General features: G+C 35.0%; 1 protein-coding gene across 1 annotated transcript in view; it reads right to left on the bottom strand.

The window, feature by feature from the left end:
* Window positions 1-10,475, bottom strand: part of pax3a (paired box 3a) — a 39,010-nt gene extending 28,535 nt beyond the window's left edge. The window contains exons 1-4 of the mRNA XM_088319680.1: window positions 10,254-10,475; window positions 9,945-10,180; window positions 7,357-7,486; window positions 7,047-7,184 (exon numbers count right to left, since the gene is read on the bottom strand). Coding sequence (XP_088175806.1) covers window positions 7,047-7,184; window positions 7,357-7,486; window positions 9,945-10,180; window positions 10,254-10,338 — 589 coding nt within the window. The 5' untranslated portion in view covers window positions 10,339-10,475. The remainder of the gene's footprint in view (window positions 1-7,046; window positions 7,185-7,356; window positions 7,487-9,944; window positions 10,181-10,253) is intronic.
* Window positions 10,476-13,380: the final 2,905 nt, after the last annotated feature.

A 13,380-nucleotide genomic window follows, 5' to 3' on the forward strand; every position in this document is an offset into this window, starting at 1 on the left:
GAGAGAGAAAGAGAGAGAGAACAGGAAAGAGAGAGAGAGAGAGAGAGAGAGAGAGAGGGGACAGACAAATAAGAGAAAGAGAACTACAGCAAAAGAAAGAAAGAAAGAAAGAAAGAAAGAAAGAAAGAAAGAAAGAAAGAAAGAAAGAAAGAAAGAAAGAAAGAAAGAAAGAAAGAAAGAAAAAAAGAAAGGTCAAGTCATGTTTATTTGTAGCACAAGAAGTCTCAAAGGGATACACAGACCACTAACTATTACAGACTAGACTATTATTAGACCATCCCCTGATCTAAAACCTACACGAGGGCAAGGAAAAACAAGAAACAAGAAAGAAAGAGACACATGGTAGGAGAAAGAAAAACGAAACAAAGAGAGAGAGAAAATCAAAAGGGAGAAAGAGCAAAGGAAAAGAAGAAAATGAAAGAGAGAGAGAGAAAACAGTAAGAGGGGAGAGATGGGGGAGCGAGAGAGGGGGGGTAGAGATTGGAGGTAGAAAAGAAACAAAAAACAAGCAAATGAGCAAGAGAAGGATAAAGCATCAGCCAGAGAGAGAAAGAAAGAAAAAAGACATAAAAATATAGAACGAAATGAAGAGAGTACGTGAGGCAGGATGAAAGAAAGTTAAAATGGGGGAGTAAAACAAGGAAGGAGAGGGATAGAGGAAGAGTGTTAATTTGACCTTTTTGAGGTGTTCATTTGTTGGGTAAAATCCGAACATTGTAGATTTCCAAGAAGGATAATTACACCTTGAAAATTGTGAAATAAACGTTCCTTGGTGTTAACACATTTGACACATTAACAGAGTATATGTAAACTCTGTCTGAAAACCGGCTAAAATATACTAATATACTAACTAAACGTAAATTTGCCTGAATTTTCCTAAACTATTTGTTGTATCAACATTGCAAATTGGCCATAAGTTTGGTATTAATCTTCCCTGTTAGAAAACTTTCCAATCCGATTACGTTTCATTCATTTTTTGTTCTGTTGTTTTTGTCGAGGCCGGATTCCTCAATGAGCCCAATTATTCCGCGTTGACTGCCTTCACCATGGCGCATTTCTAAGGCGCCGTTCCTCATTGAGCCTGGCACGGCGGGACGTCCTCCACCATAAAAAAAGTTAGTTAGCCTTTTGGCTGTTAGCTTTTCTTTAAGGCGGTGGCTAAAACCATGCCCCCCCCCCCCTCCAAGCAGCAAATGCGAGAGTGGCGACCCGTCTCCTCAAAAGGTTCAATGAGGCTGAAATGCAAACAGAGCTAAACGGGAGCGAGGATGCTGTTGTTTACATTTTGGGGAAAATAAATGGCATTTGAATTTGACACACAACAATGTAAACAAGATAACAAAGGCAATAGTATTTGTATCAGATATCGGCATGGGTTCGGACACTAGCCTGCGGCACAATATTTTATGTGGCTCGCAAGACAAAGTTGAGAGAAGCACAAGAGAAAAATGAGTTGGCAAACCATGACAGTTTTAAATATGTCCACTGGATGTCGCCAAAGCCAGGCATCGCTCGCAAAGCACACACCAAAGTTAATAGTAAAACAATGTGAAGTGAGGTTCACTCTGCAGCATAAATCACAGTCTGAAGTCACATAACTGGTCAAGTAGACATATGCTACTGTACTTCAAATATTTTTTTCAACAAGTAAACAGTTCTGCCATCATACACACAACAAACAGTGTTCAACACTAAAACCCAACAACCTAAAACAATGAGACATTTTGTACTTCTTCCATCGAGTATCTGGACAACCAGACTATCCTACCCCTTCTCAAACCAGTGATTGTATCTGAGGAGCAGAATCTTCTAAAACCTCTCGTTAGATAGCTTGTTCCTCAACACAAAAGACACTCGAACCAAGGGTTAACAACAAACCAGTTTTCACATAGCTCAGCCTAGCGTAGCCATCAAAAAAACCTTTTGCCCTACCAGATCAGATACCTGCCTGACAATTCAAGCATTTCTACCTTAATACATCACCAAATTGTGCCATCCCATGGACAACACAAGAATAGCAATGAATGACAGTAATATTTTGGCTTCTATGACAATATTCTCAAACGCAGATTCTATGGTGGGTAGTTTCTTCAAATTATTTAAAGTAAAGCATCACTTTCAGGCATCAGTAACTAACATTGTTGTAATGGCGGGAAAAATAATAAGTTAAATTACCCCATAACTGAAAAAAAATAGCGCCGTTATGTAACCGTGTTATTTTTTAGAGCGTTATTCCCAACACTGGAAGTAACGCACGCAAACTCTGCCTTTTACATGCACTGCAATGAGACCTCTACAACAGTAATTGGCTGAATACTACTTTTGCCTAATGTAGTTTCCCCTTAGACATCATAATTTGGTTACCGTATATGCTCTTGTGTAAGCCGAATTTAAGACTATAAAATACAAAACTGAATTTAGAGGGTCGGCACAAGGGGGGTCTACGGCCATGTTGTGTGCATGCTCAACCTCGTCCAATCCCTTCATCGCGTTCAATCAATCAGTGACATCTTGATTGTGTTGGAGAGGGACCACATCTCATTTTATTGTGACTTTGTGTGTTTTGTTGCCTTTTTGCAGAAACCAATGGGCCTCAAAAAGGTTAGTGATAAGGAAACGTGGGAAACAGTGACGAAAGCAAAGGTTAAGGTAAGAAATGATTGCGAAATATGAAAATGGTGTCCTCCACCCTCAAGGCGCTACTCGAAGTTACAATCCATGGTTTGAGGCAGTTTTGTTCTCATGTTTATTACCAGTGTATTAATCTTTATTATCTAAACATTTAAATAATTATTGTTCTTTACAAACACGTTTTATGAATATTGTATTTCTTTTAGCATGTGGCTATTTTAAAGCAGATTTAGCGGGTCGGCTTATATGCGATGTAGGCTTAATTGTGAGTATATACAGCGGGGGTTTCGAACCTTTTTGAAGCTGAGGGCTTCTTTCTGTTATTATGTAGCGCAAAGGACTACCAGTTTGTTATGCCTTTTTAAAATAACCACTAAATAAAACTCAAGACCCTACCATGAGGAAAATGAAGAAACCTTAGCACTTGTATACTGTAGTAGTGTATAGAAAACATTGAAGATGAACTTAATGAGACATTTTGAAATCTATTAAACTATTAAGACATTTAACCATTACATTTTACAATAATTTCATACATTTAAACTTTCAATATACTCTAAAACTATTTGAAAGTTGCTTTGGAGTTTTGTATTATTTTTCCTCGTTTATCAGTATCAAAAAATAAACAAATATTATTATTTTTATTATCAAGTTATTACCAGGTTAATTAGTGAAAATGTGGCTGAATGGACCACCTCCAAAAACATATTTTACAAGAAAATCACAATGACCCAACACTGGTGAACTGTTTTCTAAACTGATCTCTGTACTTAGAGGGTACCAGGTGCCCGCAGGCACCACATTGGAGACTCCTGATACAGACGCTGCCCGACTTATGAACAAGATTCCGGACGATCGTTCGTAAGTTGAAGTTGTTCGTAAGTTGCTTCAGTTCTATATTTTGTATGTTTGAGGTTTATATAAGTATTTTTAAAGCTTGTATAAGTAACCTGTATTGTTTTGTACTAAAAAATAAACATTTAATGAAATTATATGCGCTATAAAGATAAATAAAGTTGAGTTAAAATTACTTTTGGAAGATGCGCTTCAAGGAGGTCCACCTCGGTGTTGGAGAGTGTCAAAAAAAAAAAGCAATCTAAACATTTTCTCAACCGCATCAAGCTTTCATATTCCACTTTCGTTTCAAAGGAAACAGCTCGCCTCCTCTTTACACTTTACACCAACCATCTTGAATGGATTCACGAGTTATTAAACAATAAAAGTGTCTGAGTTCTTAGTGTGCTGGAGATACAGTATTGAATGTTCAAGCAAGAAGGACACAATACAAAATCTAACTTACAGCAACGTACGGATATTTTTCAACATCCCGAAAAAAATATCTACCGTTTTACGTAAGTCGAATGGTCGTAAGTAGGGGAGCGTCTGTATATGCTATTTAGTTCTTTTTACTTTAGTTACTAATGTGTTCAATAATAGGAATGAGTTATATCTTTCCTTAGCCAAGGCATGTGTGTCTTAAAGTATTGGAAAACTTGTATCATGTTGATAAGTAACATACTTCCACGTAACAGATTTCGGGTGTGTGTTTTTTTCCTCAATATAACATACAGTAAACAAAACGTTGTTGGCATTGGTATTGCATCCCTGAAACCAACCCAAAAATCCCTTCTAAGATTCTCCAAAGGGCTCACTATGCAAACCAAACCGATACTTTTGATTTTCCCAGACAAATAAATCTAAATGAGCCGGCTTTGATGTGATGGCGAAAAGTGAGGCGACAATAGCTCTGGAGGAGAAAGGGGCAGAGAGCAACAGGCCTCTCAGCGCAGTAACAATGGCCTCTGCAAACACCTACTTCATCAATATTTGGCCAGAAAACCCTCAAAGACCCCCTCTCTCTTAAATCCCCCTTTTCACATTCTAATGAGGAGCCATAAAAGAGAAAAACAACAACTACTTCCACAAAGAGACACAAGAAAGATATACTGCTGCTAAGTATATCAATAGCAGGAAAAGCAATCGAGCATGATGTCATCGAGACACTTGGTATTCATCCTTGCATTGCAAGTGTTATTATGTTAGATTAAGTTTATGAGATTTTATGATAGCCTGACTATGTTTTTCAGCTGGCTCTTGGTAGCTAACTAGAGCATCTGTTCGTAGTGAATACTGTTAATGATTTTTGTATTTACAGTTTACGAACGCAAGCTCTCGTTTTATCCTTTTTTGCCCTTCTTTGTTATTTTTATTGAGCTGGAGCTAATTAACAATTTAATTAAGTCATTAGCAAGCTAACCGTTACCGAGCTGTCGATTGAGTTAATTACTTGTAGATATATTTTATATAGTTCTTTTGTGCTCAACGTTTAATTCAAGGCAAATTTTTGTGGTTTCTGAACTAGCATGCTTTAATTAAGTGTATTAGCTAGATTGTTAGCTACCTCTTTAGCTGGCTAGCCATTGCATAGGCTAGACATTATTCTATTCTCTTATTATTAGAAATAATTAATTTAGATTTCATTTTATATAATTAAATGATTTGGTATGTGTCAGAACTACTTCCATACATTTTTTTCTTCAGCTTTGTTCTGTTTTTATAGTAAGTTAGCAAGCGATTTAGCTAGCATTGGCATTCATCTATCTATACACAGATACACAATGCATGGTACCAGAGCCCATCCCCCCTGTTATTATTATGTATTTATATTATCAATCGTATGTCCACTGGAAAATAATTTTGCCCATTTAAACTATAATCTTTCTTGCTCTACCAGAACAAAAATCTAAAACAATATTTTATTTGTATTTACCGTTAATTTTCGCTCCATCCACTACATTTTCCACTACTCTACGTTGACTGTTGACAATTTAAACATGTTTCAGAATTTGTATACTATTTATGTTTGATATACAGTAGCTACTAATGTTTTGAGCTAACTTGATGAGAACGAGTGATCTACTGTATTTTGGTCAAGGCATGTTTTACATTAAGTATTGCAGAAGGTGTATAATGTTTAGAATGAAACAAAGTACAAAAGGAAATAATTAAGAAATTTGTAATTGTTTAAAAAAATCTAAATTGTCCTAAAATATTTCTGGAAATGTGCTTTAGGGTTGTGTAACATTTTTCACTCTTTTATCAGAACAAATATGTTAAAAAAAGGTGTATTGGTTTTTTAATTAAATAGGACGCTAGCTAGAATAATGCAATTTGATAAGAATAAGTGGTATGTTTTTATTGATCAAGGCATAGTTATTGGAGTCAGGTCAAGTTATGTTTATTTGTATAGCCCTAAATCACAAAAAAAAAATCAAATTATTGCTAAACTACAGCCTATTATTACACCATCCCCTGATCTAAAACCTACATGAGGGCAAGGAAAAACTCAAAAACCTCAGCATGAGAAAAATGAAACAACCTTACACTTGTTTAATGTAGTAAATAGAAATGTTCTTTTTTAAATATTAATAAACAACTAAGTAAGAAATTTGGATATCCATAGTGCACACACACATAATGTCCCTGGTTCGAGACCGGGTGGAAACCTTTGTTGGCCTGGAGAGGGATGGGCGCCATCAGGCTGTACTTGCCCCAGACACACCACAGGAAATGGTGCCCCTACGGCCCAAGTGTTCAAGGGATGCAATCAAAAACCATTAAGCTATTAAAAGATTTCAATATACCATTTTAGATCATGTTATACATTTTAATACTTGCTCTGAAGTTTTGTAATATTTTCCCTCGTACCAAAAGGTAAAAAATATCATTTTTATTTATTCTGAATTTTACACTTGTGAGGATAATGCTACTTGGTAAGAATAAATTATTTATTTTTGTCAGCCAAGACAACTGTAACATTCAGTATTGAAACACTTGTTTTATGTTTAGAAGTAAAAGAATAACAATGATCAATTTAAAGATGAACTAATAAAAACGTCTCCAATCTATTAATAAATTGATATAGGATATTTTTTTATTCCCTATATTTAAAATACCTAAAATGTGTCTTGAATTGTTTTCTTAAATAAGGTGGGCTTTGACTTCAAGGTTGACATACATAAAATAAAACTGTTCGATAGTTAGAGATGAAAGTGAAGAAGAAAAAAAGCTTGGGAGTTTATTCGTTCTTCCTTGAAAATTTGTCAATCAATCAAAATATTTTATCTCTATAAATTAAAAAAGGCGGAGGCAGGAAAATGCGATTAATCTACCCGCCGTTTTGCAGTGGCAGACGTCATCAATCATTCGAGAAGATCCAACAGGTCATAAATCAACAGGTGCTTTCCGTTTGCATTCCAGACAAATTTGGAATAATCCATGTTCGTTCCAAAATAAGATCAATTCATATTTGCACACAGCCAAAACGTTTTAACCAACAAAACGACAACGAAAAAAAAAACATAAATCAATAAAGGATCAGAAATTAGCGCGATCATTTCAAAATCTAGACTCACATCTATCAGCCAGGATTCCATCGATGCTGTGTTTAGTCCTCGGTTCGTTTTCTTCCATTTCTCTTTTGACAAGTTCGTCGTTTTCGTCGTCGTCTGAACCGCCGAATTTGGACCTCATCACGCGGCTAATAGCGCTTACTAAATAAAGGAAAATAAACTATTATTGTTATTGTTCTATTATCATTATTATTATTAGCATAGCAACTGAATACACTCATTTGTACAGGTAAAAATTCGATTAAAAAATCAACAAACTACTATTGTTATTATTATGCATTTATTTCGTTTCTTATTATTATTTTCAGGTTACCTGAAGGGACATTGTTCCGGTCACAGACGCCGTCTTTCAATAACTTGTCCCGGATTTCCCAGCTGAACATTCCCGGGTTTTCCCGCTTGTACTCTTCAATTTTCTTGTCCAGTTCTGGAGAAGCGCTTTGCTTCACGGGGGAAAGAATTGTATTATTTTTATTATTATTACGTTTTGAAAATGTTTTAAAAGCATTTTATGTGCAAAAAATAAAAAAAAATCTGTGTCCAAATATCAAAAGACATAACCACATGGAGCGTTTTAATGCAGGAAAATAATGCTGTTTTTAGTATGCTTTAATATTTGTAAATAGTCAAATGTTTTAGAAGCTTTTTCTCTAATAAAAAATATTTTCTGGATGTAATAAACGTTTTATTGCTCATAAATTAAAACTAATAAAACTCAAAAACAAACACCAAACAACAAAATTTTAATGCATGAAATAATTTGATAAGTATTGTGATGTGTAACTATTTATTTGAGGTTTTATAAGGATTTTGTACGTTTTGAATGTTTTCTGGATGCAACAAAGGTCATTTGAATTTAAATATATGTAGAATAAATCAAAACGAAATAAAACAAGAAAACAAATAAATGAAGCGTTTTGCCCGAAAATAATAATGCTTTTTTTAATGAAACAGTCGAAAAAAACAAGCCATATATACTGAACTAATTGAATATGAGTACGAATTATCGAACTAAAGATTTTAAAAAATGTAAATACAGTACACTTAAATGTTTTAATACAAAAAGGGCCTTCCTTTTTTCTGAAAGGGACAAAAATAAAAGGCCATACAAATTATAATTACTAAATATACATCTAAATGAAAACTAACCAAAAATAGAAACCTTATTGAATGGAGCATTTAATGGAAGAAAAACATTTTTAAATATATGTTTTCTGCTCTCATGTATGGATTAAAATAATATTAAAACTGAAAAAGTATTTATTCACATATATATTTACAATGACCCATTGTTGAGTGAGCAGATTTGTTCTCTACCATCCAACCGTGTTGTGTTTTTTCATGACCATGTTTTAAAGAGAAAAAGAAGCACACGAGAAAAGTACTTACATTTATTATAGAAGAAATACTTTGATTTTCCGATATATGTATTTGTTTTCTTCATGTATATATTGTATTCTACTTTATTAGTTTATAATTTGACCTACCCTCCTGGGTTATAGTGGCAAAATTAACTCAACATTTGGAGAAAAAAAAAACATGGATCATGTTGTAAAAACTAAAACAACCTCGAAACTAGTTTATATTATTAAGAAAAACTCCAAAGATGGGATATGTTTCGTTCAAAATAACCCCAAACGTTGAACAAAATTGAAATAAATCTATTTTTGTTTTTTTGTGGGGGTAAACGGTTGTTTTGTACAAAAGAACCCGCCCCTAAAATGAGCTAAACTCGTGCAAAAAACATAGATCTTGTAATAAAACAAGAAAAGAAAACTCCAAAACTGCTTTGAAACAAATTCAAAATCTATACAGAATAACCACAAAAGTTGGATGAAATTGGAATAAATCTATTTTTGTTTTTATTTGGTGGTAAAAGGTCGTTTTGTATTAGATTTTATCTGCAAAACCATGCAGTGAAACTGTTTAAATCTAGGTTTAAAACACACTTATGTTCTATAGTTCATTTTGAATGACCTATATTTCGTGTTGACAATCTCTGTGTATTGTTCGTTGATGCCCTTGCAACATCCATTGCAGCCAGGTCCTCCTGGAAGGGCGATTACACCACTTTCGGCCCCTTATTAAGGTTTCTCAATTCGCTAATGCTAAGGGTTTTGAGTTTTTCCCTTGCCATCATGTGGGTTTTAGATCAGGGGACCATGTAATAATAGTTTGTTGTGTGTGCATCCTTTTGAGGCCTCTAGTGATTGAGGGCTATACACATAACTATTATTTGACTTGACTGGATACCAAAAACAAGCCCCTGCCTTCCTAAAACTAACTAAATTCCTGTTGTAATAAAAAAAACTCCAAAACTGTTTCAAAATACTCAAAATATTTAATTCATTTGGTGCAAAATAACCCCAAAAGTTGGATTAAACTGTTAGTTCTATTTGTATGCCATTTTCGGTGAATTTATTTTGTATTATTTCGAGTAATGTGTTCCTTTTAAAAGCTATCAAAATATGATTATTATTATTAGCATCACTATATTATTACTATTATTACTACCATTATTACTATTATTATTATTAGTAGTAGTCGTATTATTATTATTATTATCATTTTGACCCTCCAAATTACTCCAATTTGTACAAAACAAAAACATATCTTGTCGTAAAAAATAATAATAATAACGCTAAAATGAATACTGATTATTAAAATGATATATTGAACGTATACTTTAATACATCAGTCTATTTTTGACACTAGTTTGGGTTACTTATTTCAGATTGGCCATTTTGCGCATATTTAGAAACGAAATTCGCTCCTTTCTTTTAGATAAACCAATTTAAACCTATTTTAAGATAGTAACAAATGATATCTAATCGGAAAAAAAATCGTTTGAAACACATAAGAAAGGAGAAATTGGGTATTTTCTTCTCCCCAAGTACCAACCTTAGGTTTACTGCCTCCGATGGCCCCGGGCCGAATGGATCCGGTCTCCTGGTACCGGCACAGGATTTTGGACACGCAACCGTGGGAGACCCTAAGTTGTCGCGAGATGACGCAAGGCCGAACCCCGTGATGGGCCATCTCCACGATTTTGTGGCGGATGTGGTTCGGAAGAGGCCGACCGTTGATGAAGACCCCGCCGAGCTGGTTGACGCGACCCTGGCCCAGGGGTGTTGACACTGCGTGGAGTGATGAAAAATGACTTGAGAATTCTTAAATTATTGTAAAAAAAACAGCTTTTAAAGCACTTACCCTCCAGTGAGTATCCTCCCCTTGGGTAGTTCTGGTGCGGACCGGGTCGCATCATCCTGGACAAACCTCCTGCGAGTGCTGTCATGCCCTCTTCACCGTCTGGCAGGCAAAAACTGAATAAATAAAACTTATTTCAATCCCACTTTTACTCCAAAATAAAAAAATAACACTCAATGGGTTCCCCGCAAGAGTCCAAACCGAACCCAAGACCCAGTTGCGTTTTAGATCCACTTGCGAGACCGTTTAGGGAGGATAGGGAACACTCGAACTTTTTTATCTGGCCTGTGATTGGCAGGCGAGCCCGCTGATTGGTTCCAAGTCCGGACATCTAGAAGCGTTCTGATTGGACCCACAAGATTGGTTTGGGGCGGGGGGGATTATTGTGACCCCATGATAGTCACTTGGACATGATGTCACAAGTGCAATGCGTAAAAACTTTTCACGGACAATTTTTACCCTCTTCTTGTCTTGCAGGCCCCTACTCATTGTCTTGTGATTAGAGTTCGCCTCCCTCGAGGGATTTACAGTCTAATTCACTAATTTGAGAGTCTTTTTTATCTGGATTTTAAGAATAGGCTACCATGCACCGTAACTCAGTAAAATGGATTGAATGTAATTTAAAGTTCATTAATGACAATTCTTTATATCTCAATAATATAACACAGAAGATCAATTTGCATTTTTCAGACACTGTCATGAAACTCGAGGATGCACACTATTTTCGAAACACAAGCAAGCTCTAATAGAACACAAATTGAAAGGAAGAAGATGCACGAGGCATACTGGATAATACAGTTATCTACATAAGGTTCCAGCTTTAGGAGAACAAAACATTAAATCAAAACAACACTAGACATATTTTCACATAGACATAACAACTACACTATGTTCAAACAACAAGCAGCTCTAACAAAACAAAGCATATAAGGAAGAAGATGCATGAAACATACTGATTAGAAAAAAAACTACATAATGTTCTGAAACCAACCAGCTCTAACAGAACAAAACATGAATGGATGAATGAATGAAAACTTTATTCGAACATCAAAAAAGAAAACAGAACAAAAACATAACTCAACAACAAAATAATGTTACATAATATGTTTGAAAAGGTGTGGTAAGAAGCAAATGCTTATATTCCCTACCCCTTCATCTTCCCTATTGAATACACCAAAGATATAACAACAATAGTAATAATATTAATAACAACAGTTATGATATAACAATAGCAACAATAACACAAAGTTAACCTATAGTTCTAGACGCACTATTCCCAATCTCTCGTATTACTCATACCCCATTTTCTACATCTCTGTATTCCGCCAGTAATGTTTTTTGTATTTAAATTTGAACAAGTGAATAGTTGGACATTGTTTGATATTGTCTTGTAATTGTTCCAAGGTTTGACTCCACACACAGACACACACATACTTTTCCTGGTGGTTCTCACCTTTGGGATTATGAATTTACTACAGCCCCTTAGATTATAATTTCCCTCTTTCCAAATGAATAATTTATGGATGTTTTCTGGCACCATGTTTTTGTTGACCTTAAATAGCAGTTGTGCAGTGAAAATTTTTACTAAATCAACCAATTTTAATAATTTGGACTGCAGGAATAAAATATTAGTATGAATTCGATATCCTACCCTCTGTATGGTTCTAATGTTTTTGGAGGATAAAAAGGGGCTGTAGTGAACTTTTGTAATTATTGCCCCAGACTTCTGCACAATAATGAAATAAAGATGACATAAGAACTATTCCCACACATGGATACAAAAATCTACAGATGTCTGAAGACCACTAGCTCTAAAGCAAAAAGTTAAAAGAAGCATACTGGGTAGAATAACTACATAACGTTTGAACAACAGCAAGCTAAAAGAAAACAAAACATGAAAATAGGCAGACACAAGAAAAATTCCCACACATGGAGAAAACAACTATATAATGTTTAAACACACACTAACTAGCAGAGAAAAACATGGGTGCCTATGTCCATGTAAGGGAATGTTTCTCATGTTGTCTTAATTTCATGTTTTGTGCTGTATCAGCTGGTTGGTGTTGAAACATTATAAAGTAATTGTATCTAGTACGCTTTCTGTGTCCCCTTTATATTATGGTCTGCTCAGTTAGAGCTGGTTGGTGTTCAAACAGTATGCAGTTGTCATGGCTAAGTGTGGGATTTTTTTTTCCGTTGTCTTATTTTTCATGTTTTTTCTGTAAGAGCTGAATGGTGTTGGAAAATGTAATGCTCCATGATTTTCCGACACCAACCAGCTCAAATAGAACAAACATAAAATTAAGACGACACAAGAAACATTGCATGGACATAAAAACTATTTGATGACACTAGCTACTTCAAACAGGGCTAAATATGAAAAAAAGATGTTTCTGAAGGTATACTGGATGGATTAACTACATAGTGTTTGAATAGCAACACACTAAAAGAGAACAAAACATGAAATTAAGCAGACCCATGGAGATTACTACATGTTTGAACACAAACTAGCTGTAAAGCAACAAAACATGAAAGGGGAACCAGGACTTTTAACCACATGTTGGTTTGAAAAAAAAAAAGTTTTAAAATGAAAAGAAAATCCAAATTTACACGCCTGTTTATTTTACAAACAAGTGCAATACAATTAACTCCTATAGTGTAGTTCCTTTAGGTAACACCAGAGGGAGCCTGAAGCAGAAGTGTCTTATAGTTTCGAAGAACATATTCACTAAAATGTGTTTACTAAAAAGTGTCATTGCAAACTTGAATACAAAGTCCGTATCCATTATCAGTCGTTAAATTCAAAAGATTTGGGTTACAGAAACAATTTTATTACTTTTTCTTTCAATTGAAGCACAGGCATTGGAAGAAGACACACCATGGAAGCCCATACCACTTGGCAAGATTCAAAAACCTAATTCTATATTATCTTGCATGAGCAAGGATATATTTCAACCAGTGACAGGAAATAAAACCAGCGCTGACAAAAGACCGATTGAGCTGGATATACCCGGAGCGACTGAAAAGAGCCGATAGCTGGAGTTGGTCAGAGCTTATGTCAGTGGCTAACTTTAGCGGCTATCAAAAGCCTAGTAAAAGATTGCAAAAGCAAAGCAACATTTTTCAAGCA

This window comes from Urocampus carinirostris, chromosome 1, assembly GCF_059441175.1.
Source record: "Urocampus carinirostris isolate Australia breed hairy pipefish chromosome 1, RoL_Ucar_1.0, whole genome shotgun sequence".
Classification (NCBI taxonomy): domain Eukaryota; kingdom Metazoa; phylum Chordata; class Actinopteri; order Syngnathiformes; family Syngnathidae; genus Urocampus; species Urocampus carinirostris.